The sequence below is a fragment of the Thermobia domestica genome, chromosome 9, assembly GCF_964235325.1.
Source record: "Thermobia domestica chromosome 9, izTheDome1.hap1.1, whole genome shotgun sequence".
Classification (NCBI taxonomy): Eukaryota; Metazoa; Arthropoda; class Insecta; order Zygentoma; family Lepismatidae; genus Thermobia; species Thermobia domestica.
The window spans coordinates 42,700,491-42,719,492 of NC_137462.1; the positions used below are offsets into that span (position 1 = coordinate 42,700,491).

Sequence of the window (19,002 nt, forward strand, 5' to 3'; positions counted from 1 at the left end):
TGTTCTGAACGATGGAGACTTCTTCAAAACAACTACCTTGCTTCTCCACTGTACCAACTGAACCCCGAAGCAAATTTACGGCAGTCTTTTATATGAATCGTGTAACTGTGGTTAAATTCCTCTTAACCTATTTCTGTTGTGACCCACTCACCTACAGAAGTCACGTAGCATAGAACAATTTTTAGAATTTTACTGTTAGGTGGAGACTTCTGGTCTCTTCTAACTCAATGAGCATAGAGAAATAAATTAATCTCTGGTTTTTCCACCTGTATGAAAAATATTTAAAATATATCACTTTTTTTTTCGACTGTGATTTTTTACCACAATACCGAATTCATGGGATTGTGAGGCGTAGTGTTCTATGTACTGTATCAAGAAGGTCTCCATTTATATTCTGTACATCAGTCACGTGACTTTAAATCGACTAGCTTCAAACGATCACATGTCAACATGGTGAACATTAGGAACAAGGACGCCGGATTTTGAAAATCAGTGAGGACCTCTAATTCACAGTCTATAAACGAGGTCCAGTGGTCCTCTCCCGCAAAATTAAAAAAAAGACCGTTCTAAAAATGCTCTTTTAAGCATTTTTGAATGAAGTGAAGAACTTTTTGTTTATTTGTTTGACTTTGAAATAAGCAAACTGAAATGGTAAGGTAGTGAGTGTTAAGAGGCTTCATCCCGGCGAAATTAAAATATCGCCAATTTTACAATAATAATGTGATATCTTCAAATAGATAAATGATAATTGAAATGTGGAACAAGAGCGCCTTAGACAATATTATTTTGTGTGAGGTACCGTTATCACAAGTCGAGTAGTGGCTTTCCGCTTTCAGTCGTTTAGAAACGCGAAAATAAATGCCGATTTTCAAAATGGATCGAAATCGAAAGCAGATAAGTGAGTCGTGATAACGGTATCTCATGTGAAATGATATTGTCTAGGGCGCTCTTGTTGCACATTTCGATTATCTTTTATCTATTTAAAGATATCACATAATTACTGTAAAATTAGCGGTATTTTAATTTTGCCGGAAGAGACCTCTTAACTTTGACATTTTACACCCAAAAATAATTGTTTCTTTTCTTTATGTGCCTCAGAAACTTTTATTAAACAAAGGATCTGCATTCATTATCTGTAAGCTCACTGAACGTGAACGTGACTGGGTGCAAAATAAAAATTATTGAATGTAAAAAGAAAAACTTTCTGTAACTGCACTGAGTCAAAATAATGAAATTCTGTCAAAGGAAATTGGGAATGCATAACAGGACAAAAGTATTGCATACCTGATTACTAACTTAAAATCATATAATTAAGAGTTGCTTCAGCGTCAACACTCGAATCCTGTTCGACTGAAATTGAATAATGAAATTGACAAGTCATAGTTGATAAAAATAAAAAAAGGTTAAATCATAAAAAGAATTATAGAATATAGTTTTATTGAGAAAGTGTACAAACATACGTTGAGTTAGGAATTTTTGGGGGACATCCGGACCCGGTGGATCCCCGTGGGTGTGCCCTCGAATGGTGTAGAGGCAAAAGGTGGGTGGTATTCACCCCATGCCCCTCCCATAATCGCAGTCACTGGTGACTCACATACGTCTTACAATGATACAAGAAATTCTGGGCTTTTATGACACAATTGAACGCAATCTTAATACAGTAAAACCTGTCTTCAACGGACCCTTTATTAAACGGAAAACTGTCTTAAACGGAAATATTTCACGGTCCCATGAATTTTGGAGAACTAAACGTGTAAAAAGTCCCTTCATTAAGCGGAAACTGTGTTACGCGGACAACGGAAAGAAAAATAAACATTTAACGGAAAATTCTGAGTTCCGGACAGCGTTTAGAAGATGTTTAGACATTTTGTGAGACATATACATTACACTGTCTGCGATAAAATGTTCGTTCTTTTGTTAAATATGTCTGGACAGTGTTGGCCTTCCTCAACCACTACTCATATTCACCCCCACAAATTGTCCTTAATCCCCGCAACTTCATACGGAATCATACGGAATGTTGGAAAGAAGAAAACGAGATAGAGGAAGAAGAAGAATACGATACCGAGTTCGGAGAAGAGTGTAGAATAAATACATATCAAGATGCTCTCAGAAGTTTAAAGGAACTGCAAAAATTTGCATTACGGAAAAATGATTCTGATTCACTTAGTATAATTTCTCAGGTTAAAGTGTATGCGGAAAGTCAAGCAGCCAAGCAGCAATGTACACAGAAAACCCTCCTTGGCTATTAGAAAAATAAAGAAAACGTGTGCATAGCAAATTTTGTATTCATTTTAATTTTTTGTGTATTTATTAGTAGAAGAAAGAAGTACTTTAATCGAACAATGTACGTACAGCAATATAAATGGGCATACTGAGAAAATATAAGCATGTATTTAAAGAAAGAAAGAAAGAAAGGAAAGGAAAGGTGTACCTCCACTAAGCGGAAACCTGACTTTAACGGAAATTTTTGCAAGTCCCGCTCGATTCCGCTAAAGACAGGTTTCACTGTATTAACAAATTTTCTTATTCATGTTGTAAACATTGGCTTACTTCGCCTTATTTATTTGCCTCTTTCTTTGCAGATCAAAAGGTCGGGATCAGGACCTGCTTTTACGATACTAATATATATCCCTGGGAAGAACCCTATTTCAGTAGATTTAGTACCAGTGTTGCAATTTTCGGCGGAGCAGTGGCCTCCAAGGCCTGTTCTTCAACTGGAGGATCTTGACTTTGCGTCTTGTGATAAAGAAATCGTAAGAAACATTTTTTTTTCAGTAATAACTACTCATTCTAAGTTTATGGTATACAACTAGTTTTGAGAAATAAGTTCACGATTGGTTGTTCGAGATTTGACAGATTATTACAGTTCGACGAATTCTACATGAAGGAAATGAATATAACTTGAGGCTTTTCGGGTATGAGTTTTAGAACTCCATAACACGAAGTTAAGAATGTCAGTGGCTTGCTTGGCTCGGATTACACCTTGATCACTTTAAGTCGAGTCAAGCTACTGGCTCTCAACTCCCGAAGCAATTTACAGGGTAGTCTATAAGATAATTGTTGAAGATTTAGTAATGACTTGTCTTTGAAATTGGTTGGGACATTGCCTAAGAAGAGATTGTATCATGAGGGACATCCTAGAGGGTGTGGTGTCGAGAAAGAGAGGGAGAGGCGAAGGAGACTACAATTAATTGATGATATAAAAACAGAAAGATCATACGCGAAGACGAAGAAGTTAGCGGAGGACCGTGGAGCATGGAAGCTTCTCAGCTGCGGCAAGTGATTTGCCAATAAAGGCAGAATACCTATGATGATGATGATGATGATGATGATGTCTTTGTATCTGCTTCCGTTGGAAGAGTTTGCTTCGTGTGAGAAATTCTCTTTGGTCTCGTCTCGTGCGCAATCCCGTAATTTCCATCCCTAGAAAACATGATGTGCCCTATGCAGAACTCTAATCCTTCGACATTATTGTTAAGGGTAAATACGAGCACAAATAACAGCTTCGAGTTGATAGAATGTATACACTAAATGTAAATGATCTGACAACCTATCGGAAGCCACTGGTGGATGCCGACTGAAATAAAACACTAAATGAGTTAAAACGAATGAATAAATGAATAAATCAATGTATGTAAAAATATGAAATCAATGTATATACGTATTATAGAAATCGTGCGTAATTAGTACATAGAAATACTGATTATTTCTGCGTTTGTTTTGTAGTAGGGATGAGCACGAGTCGAGCTAAAACTCGACTCGACTCGAAACTCGAAGCGAATTCGAGTCGAGTCAAATGTAATTTTCTCGAGTCTAATTCCGAGCCGAGCCACTGTTTTGAGGTCGAGTTTCGAGTCTTGTCGAGTTTTGAAAAATGGCTCGCTCGTTTAGCTCGTTTTCAAATCATTGCCTGATTAGACTGGAAAACGAAAGTTATGAGAAATGTAAGCAGTAATGTGGAATATTTTTAGTGTTGCTCACGAGGTGAGACACTGCACGCATCTCGCCTCGTCTCGATTAACAAGACGACAAAAAGTTTTATAACGAGACAGCCTCAAATGTCGTGAGCACTAACATAAGTATATACTGTAGTTCTCACAACCAAGGCTGAGACCTGCACGGTGAAAGTTTTGAACCCAAGCAGAAGCTCAACCCGTGTAGGAATGTTAACCGGGTTAGCACGGTTCAACTGAGCGAACAGCTCGAGTCGACTTGGTTGAGATGAGGCACCGACTCGGTTCAGGTGAGCCATCGTCTCGAGCCGGCTCGGTTGAGGCGAGCCATCAGCTCGGTTTGTTTCGGCTCGTGTCGGTTTGGGTGGGTGAGATTGGCTCGGCTCGATAGGGAATGAACTGTGAGCCGAGCCGCTTGAGCTGTTGAGAACCCTAAACCCGGACCAAGTACTTTTGAACATGTGTGGTTGGTGCGCTCTAACTTTTAACGATTTTTGGCTCCAGCTCGGATATTTGCTCCTCCGGAACTCAAACCCAGAACCTCGTGAACGATGTCCTTGCCTTCTAGACTTAACGACTACCGATGTCAGCAATCAACTAGTTTTTAGTATTCAGATAAAAACCATGTATCTTTCATGTTTATACACGTTATAATAATAATAATAATAATAATAATAATAATAATAATAATAATAATAATAATAATAATAATAATAATAATAATAATAATAATAATAATAATAATAATAATAATAATAATAATAATGTTATAGTAGTAGTAGTATCATTGATAATAATTATATTGTCTATGTAGGATACTTGAAGAAAGTACTTGAAACTACACACAGCATTTGGCTCGATTTGGCTCGTTTTGGCTCGACTCGACTCGAAACTCGAGTTAAATTCGAGTCAAGTGTCGAGTCGAGTTAGAGGAAATTTTTTGAGCCGAGTTCTCGAGTCGATCTCAAAGATGTCTATTTCGAGTCGAGTCGAGTTTCAATGAAAACTCGCTCGAACTCGCTCGTGCCCATCCCTATTTTGTAGAGTTGCTGCTCTTGTGTTTGTGTTATTGTTGTTATTTGGTGAAGAGGTATTAGGAGAGGAAACAAGAGAGGTTTTCTGTATTACTTTACAGGTTTGCCAGAATGTAAGAACAGTAAACATCAATATACATAATCCATTCCTCGTTTGGTTTGTAATTGTATTCAATTTGAAGCTGAATTCATTGATCTGAATAAGACCAGGCATAGTGGAGGCTTTGACATGCTACACCTAGGTACAAGCATGTGAAATATTATAATGTGCAGCCTTTTGTTTGCAAAGTTATGCGCAAAGCTCTCAATTAATAATTGAACATAATAGAAACGTAATAAATACTGTTTACTGTTCCAAGTTCAGTAATGAACAGAAAAAATATAAATACTGTTTAAATAGCAATTAAAGACTAGTCACAGACAGAAACAGTAATAAATACTGTTTAAATAGCAGTTAAAGGTCAATCATGGACAGTAAAAAAATAATTAGTGTTTAAATAGCAATTAAGGGTCAGTCATGAACATAAAAAGTAATAAATACTGTTTAAATAGCAATTAGAAATCAGTCATGAATATATAAAATAATAAATACTGTTTAAATAACAATTAAAGGTCACTCAAGGGCAGAAAAATAGCAAGTACTGTTTAAATAGCAATTAAAGGTCAGTCATGAACAATAAAAATAATAAATACTGTTTAGATAGCAATTAAAGGTCAGTCACAGACACTAAAAGATAATGAATACTGTTTAAATAGTAACTAAATGTCAGTCATGATAAAAAAATAATAAATATTGTTCATACAGCAATTAGAGGTTAGTCATAGGCAGAAACAATAATAAATACTGTTCAAATAACATTTAAAGGTCACACATGAATAGAAAAAGATAATAAATACTGTTTGAAGAGTGATTAAAGCCTATTCATAAACAGATAAAAATAATAAGTACTGTTTAAATAGCAATTAAAGGTCAGTCATGAACAGAAAAAGTGAATACTGTTTAAATAGTAATTAAAGGTTAGTTAGAAACAATAACAAATATTGTTGAAATAGTAATTACAGGTCATTCGTGAACAGAAAAAATAATAAATACTGTTTAAAAAGCAATCATAGGTTAATCTTGGACGAAAAAAAGTCAAAGGAAGAACATTTCTTTTTTACAACTGTACGTATTTAACTTGCCATGTAGTATTTTAATAGTAACTACAGACTACAGACTTAGCACACATTTATTTATAATTTACTTTATCCTCTTTGCAGCTGAAAAGCAGAAAATGGTGTGCGGTTCCTAAGGAACGGAGGGGAGAAAATTCTCGAAAAGAAACTAATGACGTTTACTGGAGATTGTCTTTCTATGAACATGAAAAGGATATTATCAATGGTTTATATTTCATGAAGCCAATGATCAAACTGCTCAAGGTTGGTTTTAATTGCAAGAATTGCTTTAAGAATTCCGAACCGAATATTTCTTTAAAATATGTAATAAATTTTTTAAAAATGATCTTAGCTTTTAATGGCCAAACTACGCTGAAATGACAAATAAGAAATAGTACAAGTCACCCAGGGGCGGATCCAGGACCGACTTCTGGGGGGGCGGTAGGTTGTCATACTGCTACTTTTAAGGGCTCCAAACTTAGGGATGGGTTTCATTTATATATATAAAATAAGAAATTTTCCTCTCCTGGGGGGCGATCGCCCCGATCGCCCCCCTGGATCCGCCCCTGAAGTCACCTCACGAACTTTTCTAATTCTCACTTATTAAATTGAATCATCTTATGCTGTATTTATTAAGAAATAGTTTATTTGCAAACTATAAAAGTTATAGTAGGCGCTTTCAGAAAACTGTACCGAAGAAAACATCTAGAACAAACTACCGGTACTCATTGTGCATTTTTCCTCCATGCGAAGTTATTAATGCCACATTATAGGGTTAATGATCAAATGTTTGCTTATGAACTTTGAACAAAATTGCCTGATTCGTTTATGAGAAAATCATCTGGGGAAAACTCACCCAAGAGCAAACTACCTTTTGTGAATTTTTAAATGGAACATAATTTATATCATATTGCAGCCTTTGTAATGAAGCACTTATTTATGAAATATGAACAAAATTACCTGAGTCGTATTTGAGAAAATCGTCACAAGAGTAAATTACTCCTTGTGAATTTTTAATGGAAAATCACGAAGCGTGTCCGGAAAGTAATTACTGTTTTGAAAAAAATTACTAAAACAGGTTTATTCAAGCCAAATTCAGTTTTACATGAAAGAGTACACCTTAAACTATTTTTCGCTGTGGTTTCCACCAATGTTCAAATACTTGTCATAGCGTGTAACCCCTTGCTTCTTAAAAAAAAAAAAAAAAAAAATCCGCTCAGGTGCAGAAAGAAGTGGTAGTCAGACGGCGCCAAGTTAAGGCTGTACGGCGGGTGGTCAAAATGTTCCCAATCGAAATGTCGTATTAAAGTTTGGGTGGCACCAGCAGTATGGGGACGAGCATTGTCATGGAACAACACAACTTCTTATTGAGCATTCCTCTCCTTTTGTTTTGGATTGCACGAAGGTTTCTCAGAGTCTCACAGTATCGTTCTGCATTGATGTTATCACCCCTGGACAAGGGCGCCCATCAGGGGGGCAAGGTGGGGCGCTCGCCCCCTAAGAGGAAATTATACTTGGGAATATCGAAAACCCAATAGAATTTTTACATTAGTTACAGCAAAATTTGAAACTATATTTGAAATGTCGCTTATACTTGCCCCCATTGGAAACCACAACATAAGCGCCCTTGCCCCTGGATACGAAGTTAACCAGCAAAACCCCTTTCCTGTCCCAAAATACTGTGCACAAGAGCTTTTGTGCTGGCATTGTCGTCTTGAACTTTTGTTTTGTGGGAGATCCTGTGTAGCGCCACTCCATTGAATGCTATTTTGATTCTGAGGTGACATGATTAACACTAGCACTGCAGTGGCATTCAAACACGGTGCGTATTTACCGGACACTGGTGGGATGTTTCTTTGAGGAAAGTTCGGACAAGTTGGTCACCTGCTCTAACAAGTGTTCGCACATTAGTAGAAACTATGTCCAAAAATAGTTCGAAGTGTGCTCTTTCATGTAAAAATAAATTTGGCTTGAAGAAACCTGTTTTAGTATTTCTTTTTAAACGGCACTTACTTTCAGAACACAGCTCGTATTTTTTTTTTTATCACATTGTAGGCTTTTTAAATGAAGTATTTGTTTGTAAAATATGAACAAGATTGTCTGTCATTTTCAAGAAAATCGTAGTAGAAAAATAACCTTCCGGTGTAAACTACTCTTTGCGAACTTTTCAATGAGAAATGATTTATACTGTATTGTAGGCTTTTTAATGAAACATTTATTTATGAAGTATTATAAAAATTGCCTGAGTCGTTTTTTAAGAAAAATCGTCCGGAAATAGCCCAAGTAAACGAATCTTATAAATTATTTAATGATAAGTGATTTATACAAGATTGTAGGTTTCTTAAGACAAACAATAGAGATTTTATTTTATTTTTTTAGGTTTCGATGTTCCGTCTAGTTAGTCACTACTTGTTCATGATATCCAAAAAAAAAAAAAAATGTACATTATTTTGTTATTATTATTATTCTCAGATTGATTTTGTTGTCGTTATTTGTCCAGTTGTTGCTCTAGAGGAAAGTCACATCGGTAAAAAAAAAAAAAAAAAAAAAGTAATTTTATCGCTATAAGCTATAGCAATGAAGATATAGGCTAATACAACTTCAGAGAGCTTACACAATAATTAGTACGTTAGGTAATCTCTCTTCTCTTTACTTGTAGCGATAAAAATTGATTTTTGACAGATGCGACTTCCCTCAAAAACCGCAATTAATTGTTACCAAGCGAAAATGTAAATTTTAATTCACTCTCTGCTAAAAAATTATTGAATTCTAGCAAATGGCCTCATGTGTTAACTATGGGCAATATCTGTGTTCTTTCGTTTGCACCTTTTATACCTGTATAGAATTTATTTAAACACTATAGGCCTTATGCAGAGTCGTTCTGACATGTGATTAGTGTCATACTAAAGAGTTCTACTAACATAGGTTTCCTGCAGTAGTATATCCTTTAGTATGATGCTAATCAGACGTCAAAACGACTCTGCATAGACCCATATGTCTTGCATACAATTCGAACGCCTAAAATGAATATCTCAGTAAACTATCCTCACCGCTTTTTCTTTATTTTTCTATATCAAACATCTAACAACACTTAACCATTTTAAATGAGAAGTTCATATACAAAATTTCATGTCTTTAACCTTAAGAGATTTGGACATTTTAATATAATAATTGCAACTCTTATTCCTCCACTACCTTCCTTGTCAAATTTCCAAAAAATCTTTCGTTAGTGGTACCTTATGTCACAAATCCTGTGCATTATCCACATTTAAAGTTTTTATTTTAAGCTATTTGGCCTGGGCATTGATATGTACGTCAATCACTCACCTTCTCATGACTTCTTTGATTATATGTACACAGAGACTGTCGATTATTTTCATTTATTATTCCAATCTCCATACAGAATGTTCGTGGTAAATTAAATTACTTTTTAGGTGCCAATCTGAAAATATTATAGAAGACTACAGAACGCTATTGAAGAAATAGTGTGAAACAGTAAGAAACGTGAAAAGTGAATCTTAACATCATAACATCATAAAGTTAATTTTTCATTCGTTAACACCATGCAGATTTACTAAAATATGACATAAAACATAATTTTGCAGATACATTTCATAATCGAAATCATTTTTAATCCCCAGGACTTATTTCTATTTAAGCCATGATTTTGAAAGTAGATATTATCCCTAATATTGTAAAATGGCCATGATGACAGCCATTCCTTCTTTCTAGAGAGACAACTAAAAAAATATCTTACACACTCAGTATATATTTCATTCGTATAGAAAATTACTAAATTCTTAATACAGTAGAACTTCACTATATTTTGGTACACTTTTGAAAGGTATCTAGCCTACGTTACCGTGTCTTATATTAGAGAATTCTTCCTCACAACAGGAATGTTTTATTACTTCGTATAAATCCTCTGAAGCACCAGATTTAGGTTTATTGGCTCCTTGAGGAAAAATATGTTGGTTCTCAAATAAAATCAATATTTTGCCAGTCCAATTCTATACCCAAAACACCGCTTTTCTATGTAATATTTCCGTGACGACTACTATGCAGCCAACCATACAACTGTATGTATGGAAATTACTTAGTTCGTCAAAATATTCATTAGCACTTTAGTTCAAAGCTATAATAAAGATTACAAATCAATTTGAGTGCACCCTTAGGCTGCCGAATACCACAAAATTGCAATATTTAGGCAGACAATAAACTTTATGGTTACGCATATTTCTTGAAATCTAACATATAGCCGCACCCAAACTATTCACTATACAATTTCTGCTCATAATGGGGTTACATATAGGTTGTCAACCAAACGTAAATACATATAAAACACATGATAAGAACGTATAAGAATTTATATCAAAACTTAACCTAACTTAGCCTATACGTATCATTATGCACACATGCAAACTATCTTTTTGGGCATAACTCAGTGACAAACGCAAAACTTAAAATTAATAAACACTGCAAAAGTGATTTAATATAACGAAATTAACCAAATATAAAATTTAATCTGAAATAGAGAATTTAAAAATGGCTCCGCTGTGCCCAATTTAACAATACTTTCTAACGAAGTAAATTCTATGTTCTACTTATGAAATGAAGGCGTATTTCACAGTAAGTAAATAAGTGTAACACCCATCATAAAAAATTATTCTTAACCTACCGTCCTCAAACACCGAAGTGAATCTACTTTCTATATCATTTGTTTGTAACAACCGTGTAACTGAATCTAATACTTCTCAAATTGTTCAATTACAATTATTATCCAGAATCTTAATACTGTCATTACTAACATTAATTATTCAATAACATATTTATTATTAATTTTAACTAAGTAAAGACCATTAACTGTAGTAAGGCTTAAACATTCTAAAGCAGCAACATCTATAAAATGTTTCTAACATTATCTAACGGCTGTCAACAGAATAATCAAGGCATAAATTTTTCACACCTCTCTTTCTAATCCTTTTTTTTTTTAATCAGATAATGAATAATCTTATTTTCTAATTATTTCCCAATTAGACTCAACTGAAAATACGAGCTTCCTCATGACTAAGAGGTTAACATATGGCATGCGAGATCCGAGTTTGATTCTCGACAGGAGTTTATGTGGTTCAGATTCCACGTTAAGCTGTAGATCCACGGGCGTTAAACTTAAGACCAAATCAAATCAATTGAAAATACTTCTTTTAGCTTTAGAACTTTTCAGAGAAAATTATTCAAATAATAAAAATTAATAAATACCGTAAAACTTGATACTGTATTTTAAAAATAATAATCAAATTTAATAAAAATGTAATGGAGAACCTAAAACTGACTCCGCTACACATGAATTTGTTAAACTCTGAAACCTTATTTTCATTTGGAATATCTCTAACGCACTCTTGAAGCTTATTGATCTTCACTTTTCTAATATTTCAGAAACTACGAGATAATTACGACTGGAACGTACTAGCAAGTTACTATATTGTCACCATTTTCCTTTGGAAGTACTATCAGAAAAAAGACAGCAATTACTGGAAAAAACCTCTTGGAATTTTGTTCTATGACGTAAGTTCTATATTTTCTTCCACGTAATGCTTTGAAATTATTATTATTATACTCTAGAGTTGTTGTGTCGAATATTTAATCTATTGGATAAGGGCCACTTCCATATTAGTTAGATATTGATATAGCATCATGCCTAGATATTTCAGTCACTTTCACAATGGCAACAAGTAGCTTTACAAATAACTACATGTCTTCTATTGATCAAATGGTATTAATTTGTTACAATTATTTTAAACTTCCAATCTATGCTATGCACGAACATTGGAAGTTTTATAGAACGGCTATGTCCGTCTGACTAGGGATGATTCAGTGTTGGGAAGTAACGTAACGCAAGTAACGCGTTACTTTTTAAGTAACGTTTCCTAGTAACGCGTTACATTTTTTCCTAAGTAACTGTAACGGTAACGCGTTACAAATTTTTAAGTAACGTACCTAGTTTGCGTTACTTTTTTTGCGTTACATTTCGGATGAGTAACTACAATATATGTATATATTTTTTTCGGAAACAAATGTTTCTTTCCTGTAAGTGAATTTCTCAGAATGAAACAATCGAGCATGAACTACGTATGTCAGTGACCGACAGTCACAGACACAGAGAAACAGATACAGTGACTCACATTAATATTCGGACACCATAGATATTACACATAATTTGCTTGCTATACATGTAAAAAATAATAAATGGGAAACCAACGGAAAACAAGCAAAAAGGCAATGGTTTGGTCGAGCAAATATGCTATCAGTTAATTAAATTATGCAAATTAAGTCCACTTTATAAGCACGCAATCGCAATATACCGTATTTTGGACACCACTTTAATATTCGGACAGTTGTTTTGACGTTTGTTTACCAATAGTGAGCGAGACAGTGGAAGAGTTCCAGTTGCAGTTTAAGTTGTCCCGAGACAGGACATGTGTATCTACTTAGTTTACGAGTGATTAGTGTGACTGAGAGAAAGCATAAAAGGAAAATGGGGCACAAGTGACCAAGTACAACGTTTAAGCAAAGGCAGTTAGTAATTTTTCACCATGCGAAAGGTCTATCGTACAAGGAAATTGCAGATCTACTCAATATTTGCAAAAGCACCATTTTGACGTTGTACAGAGATTTAATAGAGATTTTGAATCGAGTCAGTGCCTCAAAAGGGCCGACCTGTGAAACTGAATGATGGAGAGAAAAGCAAATTGATTCAGAAAGTGAAGCAAATTCCGGAATAGGTGCGCTGAAATGAACAGTAGAGCTGTATGAAGACACAGGGAAGACGGTGCATCTTGAAACTGTGCGGCGAGTGTTGTGAAGTGAAGGGTTTAATGGGAAAATAGCTAGAAAAAGCCTTTCATTAGTAAAATTAACAAAGATAAAAGAGTTAACTTCGTTAAAGTTCATATTGAGAAGCCCGCAACTTGGTGGAATGGCGTGTTATTCACGGACGAATCAAAATTCAATCTCCATGAGTCCGATGCCAAGGTAATTGTGTGGCAGAAGCCAAATACAGAGTTAGATCCTGCAAATCTTCAACTTAAGGTAAAGCATGGAGGAGGAAGTGTGATGGTATGGGGGTGTATTTTTGCATCGGGAGTACGAGAATTGGCGTTTGTTGAAGGGGTTATGAGAAAGGAGGTTTATTTGAAAATTCTCCGGCAAAATCTCCACCAAAGTGCTGAAAAATTAGGAATTAGGGGATGTTTAAATTTTACCAGGATAATGATCCGAAGTGTAAAGCACATGTGGTGCGCGAATGGTTGCTGTATAATTGTCCGAAAGTGCTTGAAACACCACCGCAGAGTCTCGACCTTAACCCTAGAGAGCATATCTGGGATGGGCTACAGCATAAGGTCAAACGGGTACAAGTAACGTCACGAGACGATTGGGAAAGGGCTATCCGTGCAGCATGGGATGACATATCGCCCCATTCTACCAACAAACTTGTTGGAAACATGTCCAACCGTTTATAGGAAGTAAGGAAACGTCGTGGGTTTCTCACTAAGTACTAGTGAAGCGTTTGTGAGCAAGCAACAACACACACAAAACATCTATGTAGTAGGTGTCCGAATATTAAAGTGGCGTTGCAAATACACATTGTCATCAGTATCTGTAAGTTCTTTCTGCTTCTTTCGTTCAAGACACCGTATTTGTACTTCTTTTCTTTCTATAAGTATATGAATATCTAAATACCTAATCATTTAACTCACACGGCTCTCATTTATTTCATAATCCTTCCTACTTTTAACAAAATACAAGTGTCCGAATATTAATGTGAGTCACTGTAAGTTCGTAGTGCCACTTGCTGTTTTTTGAAGATGAGGACAGCTTAGGGAAATCACGTGTACTGATTGCAAGCACCTGGAAGATTTTGTCGTAGATTTTGACAGCTCCAAATCAATACATTCAGTGAGTGAACTAGGAGTGCAATTATACCGGTAGTCTATTTTACTTTGATTGGTGTTGTTTTTGTAAAGATGGAGAACGAAAATATTTTACCGTTCGAACATTTGAAAGAATACTTTTTTCTTAAGATTTGAGGATGATGGTGGACAGAATTTAAAAGTAAAGTGTCTCCAATTCGAATCAAGTTGAAGGGTATTTTTCGAGTCGAGTTCTCGGGTCGAGCTCAAAGATGTCTGTTTCTAGTCGAATCGAGTGTCAAAGAAAACTCGCTCGAACTCGCTCGTGTCCATCCCTACGAGTAACGCAGTATGGCATTTTATCAATGTTACATTATATGAAAATGTTCATATATCAAGTAAAAATTTGTCCTTGCATTCACATAAAGCGATTCAGAACGTGCAATAATAATAATAATAATAATAATAATAATAATAATAATAATAATAATAATAATAATAATAATAATAATAATAATAATAATAATAATAATAATAGCGTTAGTACTACGGAAAATTGATGTCATAATTTTTTTTTCACATTTTTAAAGTTTCGGACCTAAAAGTAACGCGTTACTTTCGAAGTAAAGTAACAGTTACTTTTGGGGGGGGCAAGTAACGCGTTACATTTTAAGAGAAAGTGAAGCAACTTGTAACGCGTTACATTTTTACAAGTAACTTACCCAACAAATGATTCCATACCGGATGGTTGGGAGATGGTAATACTCAATCCAATCGGTTGCTATAGTGTCGTGTGATGGTGTATAAACGTCTCATCGTACGGAACCTGTTTTACAACTTCTCATTTTTACAATTGGTTGGCAACACTGACAAACTGGAGTACTTGGGACAGGAATACGTCCACAGAATATTTTCTCCAATGATAACGATGTTTATGCCACGTTTCATGGATATACTTCCAGTGGTACAGAAACCATCTTCCACATTGTATTTACAGTTCGTTGGCAACACTGATCAAATGGGTACGTCAGTGTGCAAAGTGATATTATCACACTCTTGCCCAAGTCATGTTCTAGCAATGAGCAGAAAAAGAACATGATGGGCTCAGGCGCTTATGCGTGATACATCTTAACATTCATTTCTATTTTTCCGAATATGCCATACATAGGGTCACAAACACCAACAAATCGGCCCCTTTAGGGTCAAGTTGCGAGTTTGACCGTGATTTGAAAATGGTTTCATACTTCTAAAGACAAGAGCTTTCAGACGATATATAGGTTTCCTCCAGGTACTTAGTCCCGGTATGGAATCATCCCTAGTGAGTGTGGACAGGTAGACCTAACCTATCAAAGTAAAAATGATAAGATTTGGCATGATAAGACGAGTTTTTTAAAATTCATTCAGTGTTCCAAGAATAGGGTCCATCTCATCCATTCATCAACTACTCAAATCGGAAGTGGTACAAATCAAGGCACTTCCACTTTCACCATTAATCACATGGAGTACCCTTTCTCCCCAGTGCAACTGAAGAGGCCTAAGCACTGCGAAATTAAAATACTGCTAATTTTATAGTAATCATGTGATATCTTCAACTAGATAAAAGATTGGGGGACGCGGTGGCTCAGTGGTAAAGCGTTCACCTCCGGTGCTTTGGGTCTCTGGTTCGATCCCAGATCGCACCGTGTGTACTTTGTGCTGGACAAACACCATGCTCGTGGGTTTTCTCGGGTTCTCCCGTTTCCTCCCACTTTCTTCATTCCACCATTTTCATTCATTTCTCATCATCACCGTCTCCTTTAGCCTAATCGGCATAAACTTGGGACATAAAACTTAAAGATTTCATTTTTTTAAAGAAAAAAGATCATCAAAATGTGTAACAAGAACGCCTTAGACAATATTATTTTGCAAGAGATACCGTTATCATGAGTCACCTAGTAGCTTTCCGTTTGTAAGCATTTAGAAACGCGAAAATAAATGCCGATTTTCTAAATTTCTGGAAATCGAGAGCAGATTCATCAAGAAGAGTAGACCAGGTCGCTTATGTCGAATTGCGTTTCCCTGAAAAAGCGTTCAGTTCCGACATAAATGAACTGGTCTCCTGCCAACTAGTACTATTCTTCTTGACGATAACGACCACCCCAGCTCAGCACGCAAACAAGACATAACATTGAAGAATTTGAATAAGAACAGCTGTCCCACTCTCCATACAGTCTCCATTTAACGCCGGGTGAACGATTTAACGATCCGTACAGCCCATTAAAATCTGTATTGCAAGGTAAACATTTCGAAATGAAAAAGTGACGCGGAATGTGAGGACAGTGCTAAATAGCCATAGCCCTGGTCTTTTGCAAAGGGTTGGTTGTAAAACAGTTTCATATGTAAATACATTACAATTGCTATTATTAACACTAATTGAATTCATATCATATGCTAATAGCCACCATAATGAGAGATGACAATTATTTCTTATGACCATACTTGAGTTGAGGATTGGCTGAAAAGGCAATATGATTGATGCTTCTAGAATATATATTTGAAGAAAATGCTCTTTATTAACTTTTCGAATCTTTTATTTTAGTTATTTTAGTCAAGAGTTTTTTTTGTAATGCTCACGTTTCTTTCCAGATGCTGATTGAACTTAAGGAACACCTTGAACGGAAAGAAATCAAATTCTTTTGGGATGCTAATTGCAATCTACTTGAAAACGTCAGCGACGACACTGTCAGAAACATGAAAAATCGCATAGCTAAAATCGCAAATAAACTCATTCGCAATGACGTAAGCAAACAAGAAGTTGTGTTCAAACTGTTTGGAATAGAAGAAAATGGAGTCAATTTAGTAAAAGATCCAGAAACATCCAGTTTTTGGTCTCTCGTATTTCAATCAGCTTTAGCAGTATGTGTATTAGGTGCAGCTGTTATAGTGTTTGGAATCGCCAGTGCGAAACAAGTGGAACGTTTGTGATTGACTCCATTAATCAAACCAAGAGGGAATATGTCCCATTGGATTGGATAATTCCATTGTTGACTCAATTATATAATGAACACACGTACTATTGTGTGAAAGAAACACATGCCAGTAACTTTTAAGAGGGAAGTGTCAACGTGAAACTAAACACTGGGCCTTATGCAGAGTCGTTTTGACGTATGATTAACTCATACTAAAGGCCTGACTACTGCAGGAAACATATGTTAGTCGAACTCTTTAGTATGGTACTAATCAAGTGTCAGAACGACTCAGCATAAGGCCCATTAAGTATATTTAATCATATTGGATTAAGTAGGATTTAGAATCTGTTTAAGTATGATTTTCTGCAGGTAAACAATCACTACAATTACTAAAAAGAAACCCAACATTACTACTTAATCTGTTCAAGGCATTTTTAAAAAAATACTAAGGTATTTTTTGAAAAAGAGGAAAAGTTTATATAACAAAACAATTTCCAACAAATAACGAGTATAATATGTAAAGATTGAACATGCATACATGAATAAAAGAGAAATTCCGCGTATTTCATTGTATTAGAATCGAAACTTATAAAAACTATGATTTATTGTACAGTTCGTGATTTATTGTACATTGTAGAAATGTTGATTATTGGAGGTTCGTTTAATATGTCGTCGAAGAGTATTACTGAAGAATGCTGAGATTATGTGTAAGTCTAATTTCGGAGTAATATATTTGACTGAATAGGTAGGTTTAGTAATATGAGCAATTAATTTTTAAGTTTTAATAGTTTATATATTATAGAGAATAAAATTATTAGAATAATTACTAAAATAGGAAATGTAGTTGTATTCTGGAAAGCAACAGAGAAAAGAAAGAAAATAAAGGTTTCAGCAAAATGAAATGTTCCACTGGTTATTTTTCTTTGAACTATTCTTAGCGCAATTTTTATTAATAATAATCAAATATTAATCGATATTATTACGTAATTTTCCTGATGATTTCGGAAGAGACAAAACAGTAGAATTGTAGAGAGACAAAACAGTAGAATTTTATACCAGCTTTGTATAATAAATTCAAGTAGTGGCTATTAATAAAGAACCTGTGAAGGGTACAAGGCGCCGTTTACATAAGGTGCCCTGCGAAATATAACATTATAGATAAGTGTTTTTTTTTAAATGTTATTCTTCTGTATTCCAGTTTTGTTTTATAAATTCATACAGTTGTTAGTGGTAGAGAACAGGTAAAGAGTAGAATCACTTACAAAAATATGTGTAAAATTACGTATCTATAAAACAAAACAGTGTGAGAAATCAAGAATAGTTCGGATAGTCAAACGCACGATGCATTCATGAAATACTACATTAAGACTAGGCTCTTTTTCTAATTTACGAGTCTTACAGCATCAAAGCTTACCCAGTCATAACATGCATCCACATATCCGTGCATATTGATTGTTCCTGTGTGTTTTAAAGCAGTGTTGAGTAATCAGTGCCTATTGTATTTCTACAATATAACTATAGTAATTTCCGTAAATGTGGTCTTCCTATCAGCACGACATGACACTTTCTCAGGTCGCGAATCGAGAAGACCTCTAAATAAGGAGATTAGCTGCGAATATACTGAATAAACAATCGCGGACTTCCAGCTTGGGAATTTGATGTGAGGCTAACAACCTCATCCTGTAAAAAAAAAAAATAAAATAAAATAAAATAAAATAAAAAAGCTTGTTCAGATACATTCGCAGAATCCTTGAATCAGGACTGATAACTTGGCACGAACTTAGCAAAGTAAAATCGACATTGGAATATAAGAAGCCTCTGTAAGGTAGGTACGTTAAAATCTGTAACGAATGAGTTTTAGAAATAGAGGATGGACTTAGTAGGATATCAGTAAGTTAGATGGAAAGGAAATGGTGCAGTCAAGTCCGGGAATTTTATGTTCTCTACGGGGAAGGAATTAAAAATTGCCAACTGGGAACAGGGTTTTTCGCTCACAAAC

The 19,002-nt window shown here is 35.1% G+C and overlaps 1 protein-coding gene across 2 annotated transcripts in view; it reads left to right on the forward strand.

Moving 5' to 3' along the window:
* Positions 1-17,452, forward strand: part of LOC145694606 (cyclic GMP-AMP synthase-like receptor) — a 52,528-nt gene extending 35,076 nt beyond the window's left edge. For both annotated transcript variants that reach the window (XM_081770995.1, XM_081770994.1), the window contains exons 5-8: positions 2,586-2,756; positions 6,251-6,409; positions 11,582-11,710; positions 16,681-17,452. In XM_081770995.1, coding sequence (XP_081627121.1) covers positions 2,586-2,756; positions 6,251-6,409; positions 11,582-11,710; positions 16,681-17,019 — 798 coding nt within the window. In that variant the 3' untranslated portion in view covers positions 17,020-17,452. The remainder of the gene's footprint in view (positions 1-2,585; positions 2,757-6,250; positions 6,410-11,581; positions 11,711-16,680) is intronic.
* The last annotated feature ends 1,550 nt before the right edge of the window (positions 17,453-19,002 follow it).